This window comes from Momordica charantia (assembly GCF_013281855.1).
Source record: "Momordica charantia cultivar OHB3-1 chromosome 1 unlocalized genomic scaffold, Mcharantia_2.0 BLBB01000001.1, whole genome shotgun sequence".
NCBI classification, from domain to species: domain Eukaryota; kingdom Viridiplantae; phylum Streptophyta; class Magnoliopsida; order Cucurbitales; family Cucurbitaceae; genus Momordica; species Momordica charantia.
The window spans coordinates 13312621-13329381 of NW_028275157.1; the positions used below are offsets into that span (position 1 = coordinate 13312621).

General features: G+C 34.3%; 2 protein-coding genes across 5 annotated transcripts; both read left to right on the forward strand.

Moving 5' to 3' along the window:
• The first annotated feature begins 591 nt into the window (after positions 1-591).
• Positions 592-4151, forward strand: LOC111013874 (serine/arginine repetitive matrix-like protein). The gene is made up of 5 exons (XM_022288407.2): positions 592-1015; positions 1275-1380; positions 1965-2088; positions 2334-3257; positions 3410-4151. Exons 1-5 carry the CDS (start codon positions 841-843, stop codon positions 3794-3796), a joined length of 1716 nt encoding a protein of 571 aa, XP_022144099.1. The 5' UTR covers positions 592-840; the 3' UTR covers positions 3797-4151.
• A 6670-nt stretch (positions 4152-10821) lies between these two features.
• LOC111013832 (Leucine-rich repeat protein kinase family protein) lies at positions 10822-15392 on the forward strand. 4 transcript variants are annotated; one of them, XM_022288352.2, is made up of 4 exons: positions 10822-11299; positions 11439-11492; positions 13144-14465; positions 14572-15392. In XM_022288352.2, exons 3-4 carry the CDS (start codon positions 13211-13213, stop codon positions 15210-15212), a joined length of 1896 nt encoding a protein of 631 aa, XP_022144044.1. In that variant the 5' UTR covers positions 10822-11299; positions 11439-11492; positions 13144-13210; the 3' UTR covers positions 15213-15392. The 4 variants fall into 4 exon arrangements, with proteins under 4 accessions (XP_022144044.1, XP_087975180.1, XP_022144043.1 ...); XM_088119054.1 differs by having other exon boundaries at positions 10822-11195; XM_022288351.2 differs by lacking the exon at positions 10822-11299 and having other exon boundaries at positions 11323-11492.
• Positions 15393-16761: the final 1369 nt, after the last annotated feature.

A 16761-nucleotide genomic window follows, 5' to 3' on the forward strand; every position in this document is an offset into this window, starting at 1 on the left:
CTCAAACCAAAACAAATAAAAGAATCACTTAAATACTAAACTTAAATTTAATTTTGTGTCTGATAAGCTCTTTGAATAAGTCAAGTACCTATCAAACACCAAATTAAAAATTCAAAAATTTATTAGAGATACATAACCAAAAGTTAAAGAATTTATTAGACACTCCTAAAATTTATTAGTAAAATACAAAACTTCACTCTACTAATAACTGTATCAAATCGAGTGCCAACCTAAAATAGTTCAACCAGTAAAAATACCTATTTTCAACTAAAATGTATTAAGTTCAAATTCTCACTCCAAATATTTAAAAATCTAGATCGAACCTTGATCGAACTATCGTTGGACAAAAGTAAATAAATCAAGTATCAATCGAAATAGTTTGGTTGGATCGATAAAAGTATCTATTTCCAACTAAAAAATTTAACTTCAGATGCTCACTTGAAAATCAAGATCGAGTTTTACCCGAACCGTCATTGACCAAAGTAAATAGATCGAGTAAAAATAGTTCAAATACCAATTTTAAATTAAAAAGTTCATGGAGTTCGAACCCGACCCGTTAAAAATCCGCATCGAGCTTTGGCCGAACCGCCGTTGGCCAAAGCAAATGGATCTGACGCTGACTCTCTCTCTCTCTCTCTCTCTCTCTCTCTCTTTCCTTGTGACATAGAAAGTTAGTTCGGTGACTGGTTTCTCCTCCATTTCCATTTACTCCTCTCTCTCCTCTCTCTCTCTCTACCTAGATTTTCCTTAATCCCTCCCTCAATCATAGCTACGGATTCGGTTTTCTTCAGCAGTTTCATGTTTGTTTTGCTGATCGGAGCTTGAATCGTCGCCGCCGACATGAACCGCAACTGGAGGGAGCCTCTTTCCGCTCCCCGGAATGCTCCTCTTCTCTCCCACCACCGCCGTGGTCATAGCTTCACTGCAATCTCCCGAGATTCCGATGAGAATCTCGATCTCTTCTCCAAGAATCGCCGCAGTCTCTCCGTTGCTGCCTCCGATGACTCCTCTGATGGTAATCACTTCGTATTCTCTGCTGCTGATTGCTCGTGTGTGTACTCTCGGAGTAATGTTGCGTCTGTTTGTTTATGTAATGGCCTGATTAAGAGGCTGTTGTAGTTCTGAATCTGATTGTTTTACGCCGAGTCGTGATTCTCGTCAACTGAATGGACGGATTGAACTGTTGTGTCCTTTTGCCATTCAGATTAGATCGTGTACTTTGTTAATGTTGTTCTGGTTATTTCTTACTTTGTGATCTGATTTTTGGATGTCAGCGTCGGTGAAACTGGGGAGGCTTTCGGTTGGATCGGTGAAATTGGCTAAGAATGGGATCGACGATCTGCTCTCATCGACTGAAGGAGGAAAACACGACTACGACTGGTAACTATTGTACAAATTAGTATAAGCTTCAACGATTTCGACACTTTTTCTTGCTCTGGAACTACTGCTTATCAACGAACTAGTCCTTGAAACAGCTGAGATTTCATTTATATCAAAATGTTGTATAGGATTAAGGAGATGGCGGAGAAGTTGAAAAACATATCAGCATTTCTAAATTCTACCCCGATTTGGGCAAATCAATTAATTTTCCAGGACCATATATATTTACTTGATCTATTTATGTGATACATCAGCCGGGCCCTTTCGTGCATTATTTGAAGTATCTTTTAAGAGTGACACTAGCATATATTGTGATTAGAAAGTTGTAAGTACATGTCAATGACGACTTGTCAAAAATATGAACACCGATGCTTGCTGATGAGGAGTTATATAAAGTAGATGCCAGTTATTCTGATCCTTCTTTTAACTGATAAAAGTGATGGGCTTCTTTTCTTCTCTGAAAAAGAAAATGAGGTAGATGCCGACTCGTGTTTGAAACTTCTAAGCACAACACTTAGCTGTTTGAGTGTGATGCACAATGTGTTCTGAAACATGATTCTTCTCTGGTGCCTTTCTTTTTGCAGGCTTCTAACGCCTCCTGGGACTCCTCTTTTCCCTTCATCCTCGGAAAGTGAAGTTCAGTCAACTGTAGCAGCACCGAGAAGTAGCACCTTAGTCAGGTCGTCTTCCACAACAAAAGCTTCAAGGGTAGGCTTCTGCCTTCTTTACTACCTATGATTCTCTTCAGTTGCATAATATATAGTGATACATTATCATCGCTTCAGTTTGCTTTCTTCTATTTTGTGTGCTCGAGGTACATTACAGAAACTCAGAGTTACTTGGTACATGTTAATGTTATGATACAAAAGCGCTTTTCTAAGCAGGGATAACGATGATCCCTCTTCAGTTGTATGATCTAGGATGTTTATTATTGCTTGCCATATCTGTTTCAGCTTTCAGTTTCACACTCAGAGAGCAACAATTCTTCAAGGCCAGCTAGGAGCAGCTCTGTGTCTCGGTCTTCTGTCTCCACTCCACAGTATAGTAATTATTCCTCAAACAGGTCTTCATCAATTCTTAACACAAGCTCAGCTTCGGTTTCCTCTTACATAAGGCCTTCCTCCCCAAGTACACGTAATTCATCTACTACAAGACCTTCTACTCCATCTTCACGCCCGACAGCATCGAGGTCCTCAACTCCTTCAAGGGCTCGTCCATCCCCCACCAGCTCCTCCATTGACAAACCAAGGCAAATTCAAAGTTCAAGGCCATCCACTCCTAGTTCTAGGCCCCAAGTTCCTGCAAATTTGAGTTCTCCTGCAGCCCGGTCAAATTCCCGTCCATCTACACCCACTCGACGAAACTCCGCTCCTTCACTCTCTTCTGTTGTAGGCGCTCCATCTCCTACAGGGCGTGTTCTATCAATTAATGGACGCAGCTCAACATCAACATCTCGACCAAGTTCCCCTAGTCCTCGCGTCCGGGCTTCACCTCAGCCAATTGTCCCTCCTGATTTTCCCCTTGATACCCCTCCCAACCTCAGAACAACATTGCCAGACAGGCCAATTTCTGCTGGTAGATCCCGCCCAACTCCTGCTGCATCAGTCAGGGGGAGTCCAGAGCCTACATCGACTGTTACCATGCCTAGAAGGTCGGCATCGCCTACTGTCTCAAGGGGAAGACTAACCGACACTCCTGGAAGAGGTCGCGTGAATACCAATGGACACCTCAGCGATGTTTCTGAACCTAGGAGACTTTCAAGTTCCTCTGATTTGGGGGGAAGGAGACCTGTGAAGGCTTCTACAACTACAGCGGAAAGCAATGGATTTGGAAGGTCTATTTCAAAGAAATCACTTGACATGGCCATCAGACATATGGTATGCTTCACCTTCTGTTCTGAAGATCGAACTTAATCCTTATGCTGTTGATTATGCACAGGGCACGAGGAACACAAGTTCTATGATGCCATCGAATTATTATTTTCGTTGTTCAACGTATTTTAACGCTCAAATCTGCTCATGTGGTGCAGGATATAAGAAATGGCCCTGGTAGCATGCGCTCAGGTTCAGGCAATACTCTATTTCCCCACAGCATTCGATCGGCCACTTCCAAAACTCAGTCCATTGCTTCAAATAACTCCGAGGCCATCGATACCGACTTTCAAACGAGCAGCAACAGCTTTATGGAGAGAGGAAACCATTTACATAGATCCTCAGAAGGTGGAGGAGAGAATGGACGGTTTTCTGCAAGCTTGAACCATTTGGACATCTATGAGAGCTCCCGTTATGATGCAATATTGCTTAAAGAGGACTTGAAAAACACCAATTGGCTGCACAGCGCAGATGATAAAACCGATTTGGGTTCCATTTTGGATAATGGATTTGAAGCTCTGCCAGAGCCTTTTGGCCTCCTATAACATCTAAAGATGATGATGGGGTTTGTATTCTACTTTTATTTTTGTTTTTAATTATCATTATTAATTTTTTGGCATCATTTTGGTTTTGAAAATGATGGAATCTGCCCAATTGCAGTGAAGCCTCAAAAGGGAGAAGAAAAAAAAAAAATATATATATATATATATGAAGAATTGTATGTGATTTTCTGAAGGAAAAAAAAAAAGTTTTGTTAGTTTCCTTTTTAATTGTAGGCTGGATCTGCTGTCTGCACTTTGAAGTAATCTCTGTACCCCAAATAATTTTTTTTTGGGATAAAGTTGTCATTTTGTCATCAGTAAACTTGTATTTGTAATAGGGACTATCCTGTTTTTTTTCTCTCTCTTTTTTTAAAAAGTTTTAGTTCTAATTTGATCCGTCTGAGTTTCAAAATTTTCTAGTTTATTCTATTTTGGTCTTTAAAAATTTTTAAATGTTTTTGAACTTTAAAAAATAACCATTATCATTATTTTTGCTTTATTATCATTATTTTTGGTTTTAACAAATGGAGACCATGACTTAAGTAGTAAAATTAAAATTGAGTATCTAGTAGATGGAGATCATGGGGCAATAAATGTTATTTACAGGAGAGCTAAATTTTTGAGAATATTTTCAAAATTGTTTAGGAAATTTCAAAAACAATATGATGAAATTTCTTGTTGTTTGTTTTCAATTTTTTTTTCAAAACAAAGATAATAATAGTATTAGAATTTTCTGTCTTATAAAATTCATAACAATATAATATAAAATCTTGAATATTTAATTTTCGTACACAAACTTTATTGTTTTTAAATTAAAATCTTAGATAATGTTTTTTGAAAAAAAAAAACATAAATAATGTAGTTTTAAAAGTAATAACAAAAATAAGTTAGTAAAATCGCTGGAGCCACGTGGGTTTTGAGGGAAATGCGATCCCCTACCATTTCTACTGTTATTTATTTTATTTTATTTTTAGTTTTAAGATTTTTTTTAATAAAATAATTTTTAAAAAATTACATAAATAATATAGTGGTAAAATCTAATTTGGTTGGGATGCTTTTCCATAGATTTGTTTTCTAACCTAAAATAGATTTGTTGTCTATTTGATCTTATTGTTGTCGGAAATTTGGAGTATTTTCTTTTCAATTTGTACGTTATCATTATACATCGTTGATGTTTTTTCGACAAATTAGACTAATATATTTTTATTTATATTTTTTCTATAAAATATATTTATTTGTTGGATGTTGATGTATGCATGGATCTATACTTTTAATTATATATTCAAAATAGCTAAAATAATAATAAAATAAATAATATTTGTTTGTAAAATAAATAACAACATAGATATAAATATATTAAAAATATTTTAAGAAAATCGCATATCCACCTCATATATGACTTGGAACTTAAATCGCATCCATTATCTCCAATTTATTACTTTGATTTTGACCAACATCTAGTATATTTTTGTCAATAGTTTGGATCCTTTAATTTTGTAATTTTTTTACTTAAATTACATTTACTTTGTTATTATTTTTAACTCTACATTATTTTTGTGATTTATTTTTAAAATTACATTATTTTTACAATTAACCCCTCTTTTTTCTTCTTGAAAGCACCTCATTTTCTGGTAATTTCTGTTAATTTCCGAACCTACCCCACGTGTTATATTACAAGAAGAGGCCCAACTGGTAGGGCCCAAAAAGATGGAGGCCCAACCCAAAATTCATTCATCTTCGTCTCTAGAATAAAAATAAAAAATAAATTGTAAAGAATCTGTCCACCATAGCCAAAATATTTGCCATATTTATAAATATAGCAATAGTTTTTAGATCTTATAAATATAAAAGATATTTGGAATCTGATTTTTTTGTTTTTTATTTATATCGTTTACCTTTCTCGATTTTCAAATATATCGATGTTTTGTCGAATCATGTATATCATTGTTTGAGCTTAATGTTCCCTAAAAGTAGATTGAACTTTTGCTTTCTTTTGTGTGGGTAAAAAATTAGGAAACTTTTTTTTAATGTCTTTTCTATGTTATTTTATTATCGAAATTAAATATTTTAAAGGTTAAATATATGTTTTAGTTCTTAATATTTGAATTTTTCCAATTTAACCCCTGACATTTTAACATTTTTCAATTATATGGTCTCACCGTTATGAATGTTAAAATTGGTTAATGATAACTTACATAACACAATACTTAGTGAGTTAGTAAAAATATAAGGAATGGATGATGTCACCTAAGAAAATAAAAGTTGATTTTTTTTTTTTCAATTTCTTAGTAATTTGGTGGGAGGAATTGTCTCCTCTATTTTTTTTTGTTTGACTCATTAATTACTCTGTTAGGTAAGTTTGTCATCGGCCAATTATAAACATTCATCGATAGTAAAGGTATGACTAAAAAAATGCTAAAATATAAGATTATAAATTGAAAAAACACAAAAATATTAAAGATTAAAAAAATATTTAATCTAATTATAATATTATAGAGTTAAAAGTTTAACAAAAACATGTACGACCAGATGTAGCCAACTAGAGCATAGCTTAGCGGGAGGCACGTGTATGTATTCAACCATAAGATTGAGAGTTTGAATCCCCACGTCCACATTAGTATAAGGTTGAAACTATTTTGCATTTATTTTGCAAAATACAGAGATTAAAGATTCATTTAGTAATACTTTTTATTTCTTGCTTTCAATTTTTGAAAAATATTAGCATCTAGTAACTGTTTTTGTTTTTCTCTTTCTCATTTTTCAGATACACCTCTAGTAAAAATTTTGGAAACAACGATAATCAAGTTTCTTGTTCTATTCCTAATTTGTTTTTTAATTTTTTAGATAAAGTCACTGTTTTATCATTTTTATTTTTTAAATGCATAGTACACATCAAAAGAACAAATACAACATTCAAATTAAATTTCATATAAACCTTTTAAGTTTTTTTAATCTAAAAAATTATAGAACAAGAAAGAATAGATAGTTACCAAATTATGCTTTCGTTTCTTTTTTTAATAATAAAAAAAAGTGATGAATTCTAATTTTCTTAATTGAAAAAACAGGAAACAAGAAACATATATGCTAACAAATGATCTTTTGGACTAAAAAATTCACATATTAAAATTTTAATTTACAGGAGTATAAATGATGGCCCATTTAATTATATAAAATTCCAAGTCAAACATTAATAAAAACATATTTGTTGTTATAAAAAAAAAAAAAAACATAGTGCAGTTCAACCACTTCCACATTTTGAAGAAGAAAACAAAATAAAACAAATGTACAAATTAAATTACAGCAGAGATGTCTTTGTTATTAGCATCACCATTTTTGGCCCAACCATTATTGACCATTTTTCTCTTTTTGTTTGAATTTGGTTGGTGAACTCTCATTTCAATTATAATATATTTCCTAAAATTGATCAAATTATTACACAAATGTAATATGTTCTAAACTTATTGAACAATGTTGATGAATTATTTAGAATTATTTGTATCTCAAATAAAACTCTTTGCGATTTAAAAGACCAAGAATGAAAAAATCATCTCTCTCGATCAACTTGAGTGTAGCTAAGACATATATTCTTGACCAATTGATTGGAGGTTCGAATTCTCAATCACATTCGGACTCGCAAAGTTCAGATTGTATGTATGGAAGTACGAAAGACCTGCAAAACAGAGTTAGCACTCTGAGGCTCTAGACAGTACATAAGCCGATCTATATTCGAGAGAGAATGTATTTTGAGTACCTTATATGAGAGGTGGGACTCTCTATTTATAGATGCAAGCTCTCGATTGGACTTCCAACAACCTAGGACCAAGCTATCGTGTTGGAGAGCATGTCTATCATGTGTGCACCTGCGGTTATTCTTTAACTTCGATTCGTACCTAACAAAGGTCGACCAGTACGTAAAATGTAGCCCGACTCGACTTCAGATATTGAGACGAAAGAACTTGTCTTCATTAAATATTTTCAAGCATCGTCGATGAATAAATAAACATGGTTATCTAAAGATATCAAACATTTAAAATTTCAAACAACCGATTATCGAGTTTATGTCATGTATTTAAAATTTTAAAACAAGTGGTCCCAAAGTATAACATTAAAAAAAAAAAAAAAAACTCTTAAAAGCAAATTTGAAAATAAAAGCATGAAAAATATTTTAAAGAATCACTTCCGAACAACCATATTAAAAAATAAATAAATAAATGGTATAGAAAAATTACAATATATAATATTCAACCATTGGATATATAGTAAATATTCTCCTTCTTTTTCTTGTGATAAAAAAAAAAAGATGCACAAAATATCTAATTTAATGAAGCTTTTGAACCAACCTATAATTTTGGACCACCACTAAAAACATAGGGCATCCAATGCCCTATTAGACAACAATAATTATCATTTTAATAAGGACCAAATAGCAAATTTTAATTTATTTAATGATCTTGTTTACGATTTAAATTTCTTTTCTTTTTACTTTTATCTTAGTTTATTTTTATTTTTCAAAAGGCATCACGTTAATTTTTTTTTATTTATTCGGTCGAAATCGAGTATTTGAGACCGAAAAAATTTTAAAATTATGAAATCCATGAACAATGGTCTCAACAGTTTAATTGAACCAAACGGCAATAAAACTTATGGCTAAAATTAAAAAACAAATTTCATTCATATTTCTAATTTAGTTAATGAATTAAATGTTGGAATTAAAATGCTACTACAACATTACTGTTCCTTGGGAAATTAAATTTTTATTGAATGAATTATTACAGTAGATGCTAGTGGAATTTGAAAATTTATATATATATTTTTTAATAAATCCATTCTTTTGATTTCTTAAAAAAACAAAGCCATATTAATTTTATATGGATAAAATATTCCATTCAAGAGATAATTAATATTTTATTTACATGAGGAATATTTCTTCTTTTCAAAAATAGATATTGACCATACCTATTGTGAGAGGAGATCCTATTCTTTCTTGGAATATAGGACTAAATTTTTGGTTTTAATTTTTTAAAATTATAATCTCGCTTTTCTAATACATTTTTTTATTTCAATTTCATCAAGATTTAAAAAATGGTAAGAAAACAATTAAAAATAAGAAAGCATAATAATAAGGTTTTAAAAATTTTAATTACCTTGTTGAATTTTCATGAGAATAATTTCACCAACTATTTTTCACATTATATAGTTTCCAACAAAAGGAAATTAAACAAACAAAGTGCCATAGATTTTGAAAGAGGCTTTCAACCACCCACCCTTCAATTATTTTATAAATATTCAATGCTACCTAATTGAAATATGATTTAATAAAAGTTAGGTTAAAATATTATTTTGGTATTTGTAGTTTCAGCTTTGGTTTGTTTCGGTCTATCTACTTTCAAAATGTCTATTTTAATTCCTATATTTTCAAAACGTTTGTTTAGATCCTGTACTTTTAAAAATTGACCATTTTTTATACACATTTGAAACTCCTTAATATAAAGCTATTGATATATTTCAAGTATAGTGTCGTGTTGAAAATGTGATTGAAACAAATTTAAATGAGATAAACATTCACTTCTTAAAGGTACAGGAACCATAACAAACGTTCCAACATTCCAGGAAGTAAATGGACAAAAATAGATAAAAATTAAAAATATAGATCAAAATGGAAATTTTAAAAGCACATAAACAAAAATGCACAAAAACTGAAGATATAGAGATCAAAATAGTATTTTAACCCAAAAGTCACCTTATAAATTTAGCCCACGTAATTTCAACATTCTACCCGTTTAGTCTATAAATGTAAAAATTATTATAAATATTCAATTTTCAGTCTTGTTCTACCGTTACCAACCCTACATATTGGGAGAAAGAACACGCACACGCGTGTATATATTATATATATATATATATATATATAATGTGGAGTTCTCTACTATTTTTGTCATGTTATTAATTTCTTATCATTGAATTCCCTGCTATCCTAGTAAGTTATGAAGTTATTTTATCTACCTTGAGTGAGAATTCGAATATTCGACTTTTTTAGTGCATCATATTTAAGATGGAGTTTCGAAATCATAACTTTTTAGTCGGAAATGAGTATCTTAACCAATTAAGTTCTATTAAAATTGTCATATGTTTTAACAAGTTGAGATGTGATTAAGTCGGCGATATATACTGCTTTATACTCAATGATAAATATCGTAAAAGATAATGTTGGTTTACTGGGCAGGTTAGTTAATTAAGATTAAATAAAAATTTATAAAATCAATGTATTGCTAATTGGAAAAACTAATTTGAAAAATTCAAAACAGTTTTTTTTTTTAAATCTTCATATTATTATGCATATTGAAATCACTCGTGGACCTTTGGCAAAAAGAAAACACTCTTAGTAAATCCATAATTCTAAAAGTAACTTAATTGTGATAATACAATTTAACTCTAAAACAAATTTTAATCTAACTTGACAGAATTAGAATACCTAATAGGTCGTGAGTTCCACTCCTACACGTCAAATTAACCAAATGAAGTTTAAAAAATAACTATTCAACGTGATGACCACATAAATATCATATTAAAACCATACAAATTTATTGACAATTAAATATTGTACAGAGAGTCTTACATTTTTCTCGCGATATTAGATGAGATGTTTATAGAGCGGCTCAAACACTCGTAAATATCCAACAAAACATGTTATTACCAATTTCGAAGGGAAGAAGTAATTTTTACATGAAAAATATTTTGTGTTGACCACGATAAGAATTTGATGGTTTTCTTTTTTCTTTTCCTCTCTGAAAAACGAAAAAGAAAAATCAGTTTTTTTCTGTATTTATCTATCTGTCAAAAATGATCGTTTTTTTCTCTATTTATCTATCTGTCAAAACTTTAATAATATTGGTAAAAAATAGTGCAAAACTCCATAGGAAGTCGCACTGCAAATCAGGGTCCAGTGATAAGCCGCCACGTGGACTCACAAAATCAAATGCAGCTATTACAGCTCCAACGAGTAAAAAAAAAGACAGAAAAAAGATTTAATTTTTCTTTTTCTTTTTTGAGTTCTGAGCAAATCCCAAAAGTGGCGGTGAGATTCCCATCTGAAGAACTGACTCCGCGGCGGAGAAGAGTGACTCGCGGCGGCGACGACTCGGGAGGGGAAAATGCGGCGGTGGCATCGAGATCCGAGCAATCGGAACAGTAAACGGCGGTGGCGGCGTTGGCTTCACGGTGAAGCCAAAGCCTGAGCTCAAACGGTTGATTCCTCTGCTGGGGAGAATCCGAAGACCCCCAAAAGGGGAAAAAGCAAAGAAAGAAAGAAGAAAATTAAAAGAAAGTGAGAATTTAAAGAAGAAAGAGAACAAATGTATTAACAATGGAACCCCAATCCCAACCACCATGGCTCTCTTAGTTGGTAACTGGCTTTAATTATCTCTCTCTCTCTCTCTCTCTCTCTCTCTCTCTCTCTCTCTCTCTCTCATGCAATTGCGTCTTCTTCTTCAAGAAATGCCGTTAAAGGTTGGGTTTCTCTCTGCTTCTCTCTCTCTATATCTCTTTATCTATTTTTCTCTCCTCCCCCTGCCCACCATTTCATTTACTTGCTGCTGCTGCTTCTTCTTCTTATTCTTCTTTTTCTTCTTTTTCTTCCTCATTTCAGCTCTTATTATTGGCTGCTATGCAATGCTCTGGCTCAATGCTCAAGGTTCTTTAGGTTCGATTTCTCTCGCTCTCTTGGGTCTGCTGAAATTGCCCTGTTCTTCTTCTTCTTGTTCTTATTCTTGAGTTTTATGCAATGTGGGTTGATTTTTGGTGGGGTTTTCTAATTGGGTTTTTAGATCTAGAAAATGGGTTTTGGAGTATTTGGAGAGCTGGTTTCTATGGTGGCTTGGAGTGAGAGATTACTTCTGGCTGTTTGGTTTCTGTGAATGTCAATTGGGAAAATCATTGTCAATGTCTCTGAAATTTTCAATGGGAATTTGGTTTGGGTTTTAGGGTTTGAAAAGGGTTTTTAAATCTGTCCTCTGTGTATAAGACTGATGCCGCCTTTTTGGCCATTTCTTTGACTGAGAGGACACCCTTTCACTGTAAGCGACTTGCAGTTTGAATTAATAAGAAGTCTTTGATTTACCAAATCTTCACTGGCTATTGTAAAATTCTACTGGGAACACCATCAACATTTGATTTCTTTCTACACGTCTTTAATTTTACTTTGAGAGTGCTGGTTTTTTGGCTCTTCTTCCATGGCTGACTTTTCTGTGGGTTGGCAAAAAGATTGGACCCTTCCCCTGTTTAATTATTCATCATCTTCTTCTCCATTTTGCTGTGGCTTTAGGTCTGATATGGGCCTCCATTATCAAGTGTTTCTCTTTTGCATTTGGTTGTTGGATTTTGATTCAATTATCAAAGTTGGAAAAAAGTAAAAGTTAGCTGAACTTTCCTTTTGGACAAAAAAGTAGAATTCTTGCTTCTTTTTTTTCCCCTCTCATTTAAAACTTCACAGAACATAATCAAGCAAAATCTTCTCCCCTTTGTTTCTCTCAAAGTTTTGCATTTTAGGTCCTAACTTTCCGGATTGTTGTTTTAATTTTTTGGATGAATACGCTTCGTTCTCGTGCATTATTTTACATCTATCTGTAACCATAGAATCATTTGGGCAATGCAAAAGGAAAATTAAAAAAGTGAAAAAGGGCTTCTATAAGCATTTCTTTTGCTGCTCACTTTAATGCTTTTTCTTTTCGCAAAAAAAAGGCTTATGCTTTTGTCTTTTCATTCCTTCTTCTCCATCCCCATATCCACACCACACGACTTGTAGATATTCATTGAAATCTGAATTTTTATTAGCGCTTAAGACATGTAATTGAGACAAATATGTGGCTTTCTCAAGATTCGGAAGGACTGGCTCGAGTTCCGGACAAGCTTCTCCCACTGGTGAATCCATCCTACTCGTGTAACAAGGAGCATACTCGTTACACCTAATGTGAAATGGGTAGTTAGATCTCCTTCATTTTTTATGAAAGTAGTTGAAATGATTACGCAGCCCTGTGTTATGTTTCGGAAGTGTAAAATTACCACTAACATCCTAACAAATCTCCCCTTCCCCCTCTTCCTGTCCTCGTAGGTCGGTTTGGCTTTTGGTTTAGTTTCTAGACGAGCTTCTTATTTTTGTTTTGATACCATATTTCTTAATTCTACATCACTCCTGCATTTTCTAACCATGCCTGTGATAGAAGGCTACTTTTATTTCTTTGCACTGATGTGTTAATTGCTTCTTTCTTTGCATTGAGATGAGTTTGGTCGATTCCAATCATTTTTGAGTTTGTAATAGATAGCAGAAATTCCTGATAATGTTTATTACTCTGCAGGGAAGAGAACTTGTTGATTACGTCCGGATTTCCTGCAACCACCATAGGCCTCCACTAGAAATCCTCCATGAGGCTACAATCCCTTTTTGCAACATCACCTTTACTCTTACTCATATATTTTCTCCCCGGAATTGTGGCTGACCTAAACTCAGAAAAGCAAGCTCTTCTCGAGTTTATTTCGATAGTTCCCCATGGTCGAAAGATCAACTGGGATCCTTCTACCCCAGTCTGTACTACTTGGGTTGGCATCACCTGCACTTCAGATCTCTCAAACGTGCTTGCTCTCAGGCTGCCTGCCGTTGGACTGTATGGTCCGATCCCCACCGATACACTTGGAAAGCTAGATGCCCTCAGAACTTTGAGTCTTCGATCTAATAATCTTAACGGAAACCTTCCATCAGATGTGCTATCCCTTCCATCCCTAAAGTTTATATATCTTCAACACAATAACTTTTCTGGTAAAATTCCTTCTTCCCTGTCTCCTGGCCTTACCTTCCTTGATCTGTCCTTCAACTCTCTCACGGGAAACATTCCGTCATCGGTACAGAATTTAACACATCTCACTAGCCTTAACCTTCAAAACAACTCCCTGACTGGATCTATTCCCGATATAGGTCACCCAAAGCTTAAGCAACTGAACTTAAGCTACAACCATCTAAGCGGTCCAGTTCCTGCTTCACTGCAATCATTTCCTCCTTCTTCCTTTGAAGGGAACTTACTGCTATGTGGCTCTCCTCTGAAAAATTGCTCTCTCAGTTCACCCTTACCGTCTCCATCTCCCACTTCTTCGATCCTGCCAAATAAAAAGAGGATAAATATTGGAGCGATCGTTGCCATTGCATTAGGTGGTGCTGCAGTTCTCTTCCTTCTGGTGTTAATGATTGTTGTCTGCTGTATGAAGAAAAAAGATGGCGAAGGTAGTGCTGCTGCAGTGAAAGGAAAGGGTAAAAGGAGCGAGCAACCGAAGGAGGATTTCGGGAGCGGGGTACAAGAACCCGAGAAAAATAGGCTGGTTTTCTTTGAAGGCTGTTCTTATAATTTCGACCTCGAGGACTTGTTAAGGGCCTCGGCCGAAGTGCTCGGAAAGGGGAGTTATGGGACTACTTACAAGGCTATCTTGGAGGATGGAACAACAGTGGTAGTAAAGAGATTGAAAGAAGTAGTAGCTGGAAAAAAGGAGTTTGATCAACAGATGGAGATTGTAGGGAGGATGGGCCAGCATTCTCATGTTGTGCCTCTCCGCGCCTATTACTATTCAAAGGATGAGAAGCTTTTGGTTTACGATTATGCCGCTGCTGGAAGCTTTTCGGCATTACTGCGCGGTATGGCTCTATTAAATCTCTCTCATCATATTTATTGCTTTTATGGATCTTTTGCTCTTTATGGATGAAAGCCAGAAAATAACGCTGCTCCCGTCGCATTCTGCAGGAAGCCGAGAAGGCGGACGAGCGCCACCGGACTGGGAAACAAGAGTGAAGGTTTCACTGGGGTGTGCCAGAGGCCTTGCACATATCCATTCAGCAAGTGGGGGAAAGTTCATCCATGGCAACATAAAATCCTCCAACATCCTTCTCACACAAGAACTGAATGGATGTATTGCGGATTTCGGGCTGACTCCTCTGATGAACTCCCCTGCTGTTCCCTCTAGAAGTACAGGTTACCGAGCACCGGAGGTGATAGAGACTCGAAAATCAACTCAAAAGTCCGATGTTTACAGTTTTGGAGTTGTTTTGCTCGAGATGTTGACTGGGAAAGCACCATCCCAATCGCCAGGCCGCGACGACGTAGTTGACCTTCCGAGATGGGTCCAGTCTGTTGTAAGAGAAGAATGGACATCTGAGGTGTTTGATGTAGAGCTAATGAAGTACCAGAACATTGAAGAAGAGCTGGTACAAATGCTCCAAATAGCAATGGCCTGCGTGTCTCGGATGCCCGATATGAGACCAACGATGGAGGAAGTCGTTAGGATGATCGAGGAAATCCGACCATCTGACTCGGGAACTCGACCATCATCAGAAGATAACAGAGCCGGGGACGGGGACGATGGCTTGAACACTCCGACCTTGTAACTGCTGTCTCACAGTGAGTTATTGGTGTGTGTGTGACGTAATTCTTTATATTTGGAGGGTCTCATTGTTGTAGGTTTTGATTGGGTCTGTATTTCTCTCTTGTAATAACCATGTCAAAGTTGTATCCATTATGTTCTTAGTTCAATCATTAGTTATTAAAATTTGATCATATTTTCATCACTTTGTATTTTTGGCTTTGTTAATTACTTTTTGCTACATAATTATAATTAAACGATTCTTGAAAAAAAAAAATATTGTTACTATGCAGTTTGAACTATTTATCATAAAGTATGGGAATAATTTTTCGATGATTATTAAAAAAAAGGAAAAAGGAAAAATTATAACACTTTTTCAAGTTGAAATTGTAATGTGATGAAATTGAAAGTACAGAGAAAGGAGAGTTTTTGAGATATATGTTAATTATCACTGAGTTATGCTCGTTTTGTAGAGGGATAAGAATTTCTCTACAAACTGTTCAAACTAAAATTGATTAGTGTTGCTATGCATTTCGAACCATTTATGGGCTATTGGATATAAAAATTTGGATACAAGCAATTCAATGATAAGTTCTTAATTTACGTTTACTTTGTATTCAATAATAAGCCAGTAAATAACAAATTCAATTTTAAATAAAAATGAGCAATTTTATGAAAAATAATGAAAATTGATACACTTTTGCTAAATTCAAGCTTATTAAATTTCAATTAGTTATTTCAATATAAAAGTATGTTTTTCGAAAATACATTATTTTATTTTATGTGTTTTCAAATTCATTAGCAAACAAAGTTTTGCAATTTTTAATTTAGATTTAATTTTTTTTACTCAAACTTAACAAAAATACGTATTTTTTAGTACAAAAAATATAGGGATAGGAGATTGAAGATTCGACCTCTAGAAGAGAAAAAAAAAGATGCATACATGCTCGTGTTTGCACTTAGGAAGAGTGTCTTGAAACTATTCCATTGAGTTTCCCTTACTCCGAATAACCACAACATTTATTTCACATACATATAATGATTTTTCAAATTGATTAAGACTACTGTTTATGTATACTTCTTTATGTTACTGATTGTTGCTTCATTAATAGTTTTTATACAGGAAACTAGGTAAGGTCAAGCCTAGTCAAGGTATGAGAGATGGAATAGCTTGAACGTTCAATAAAGGAATGACCTACACAAGAAAGGCAAAAATTCCGATGCTCAAGTCATTATAAGCTCAGACTTAATAGGGAGTTCGAGATAAAATTTGATACCTAATGCATAAGTGAGACTCTCTATTTATAGGTTAGGGCTCCAACAGGCTATCTGACAAAACAGTTATAAGTGTCGGTCTGAAGGTCGAACATATCGGGTGCCTAGGCTTAGACTATTCGAAGATTGCATTACTGGAGTACTTCTCAACAACGTATTGTGACTAAGTATAGCGCCTGAGACCTGTTCGAAGTGGCTTTTAAGCATGACATAGTCTACATGGAACTTTATTTGTCCTCCACATGACAATGTGATTTTCTCTCCCCAACAAATAGTTTCACTATTCGATTTTGATTTTT

What these genes read in the sequence shown, in the direction of transcription:
- LOC111013874 (XM_022288407.2), top strand. Translation starts at nt 841, where the DNA reads ATGAACCGCAACTGGAGGGAGCCTCTTTCCGCTCCCCGGAATGCTCCT. An exon ending in CTCCGATGACTCCTCTGATG is followed by an intron (nt 1,016 to 1,274) that starts GTAATCACTTCG and finishes TTTGGATGTCAG; the next exon opens with CGTCGGTGAAACTGGGGAGG. An exon ending in CCACAACAAAAGCTTCAAGG is followed by an intron (nt 2,089 to 2,333) that starts GTAGGCTTCTGC and finishes TATCTGTTTCAG; the next exon opens with CTTTCAGTTTCACACTCAGA.
- LOC111013832 (XM_022288352.2), top strand. Translation starts at nt 13,211, where the DNA reads ATGAGGCTACAATCCCTTTTTGCAACATCACCTTTACTCTTACTCATA. An exon ending in CTTTTCGGCATTACTGCGCG is followed by an intron (nt 14,466 to 14,571) that starts GTATGGCTCTAT and finishes CGCATTCTGCAG; the next exon opens with GAAGCCGAGAAGGCGGACGA.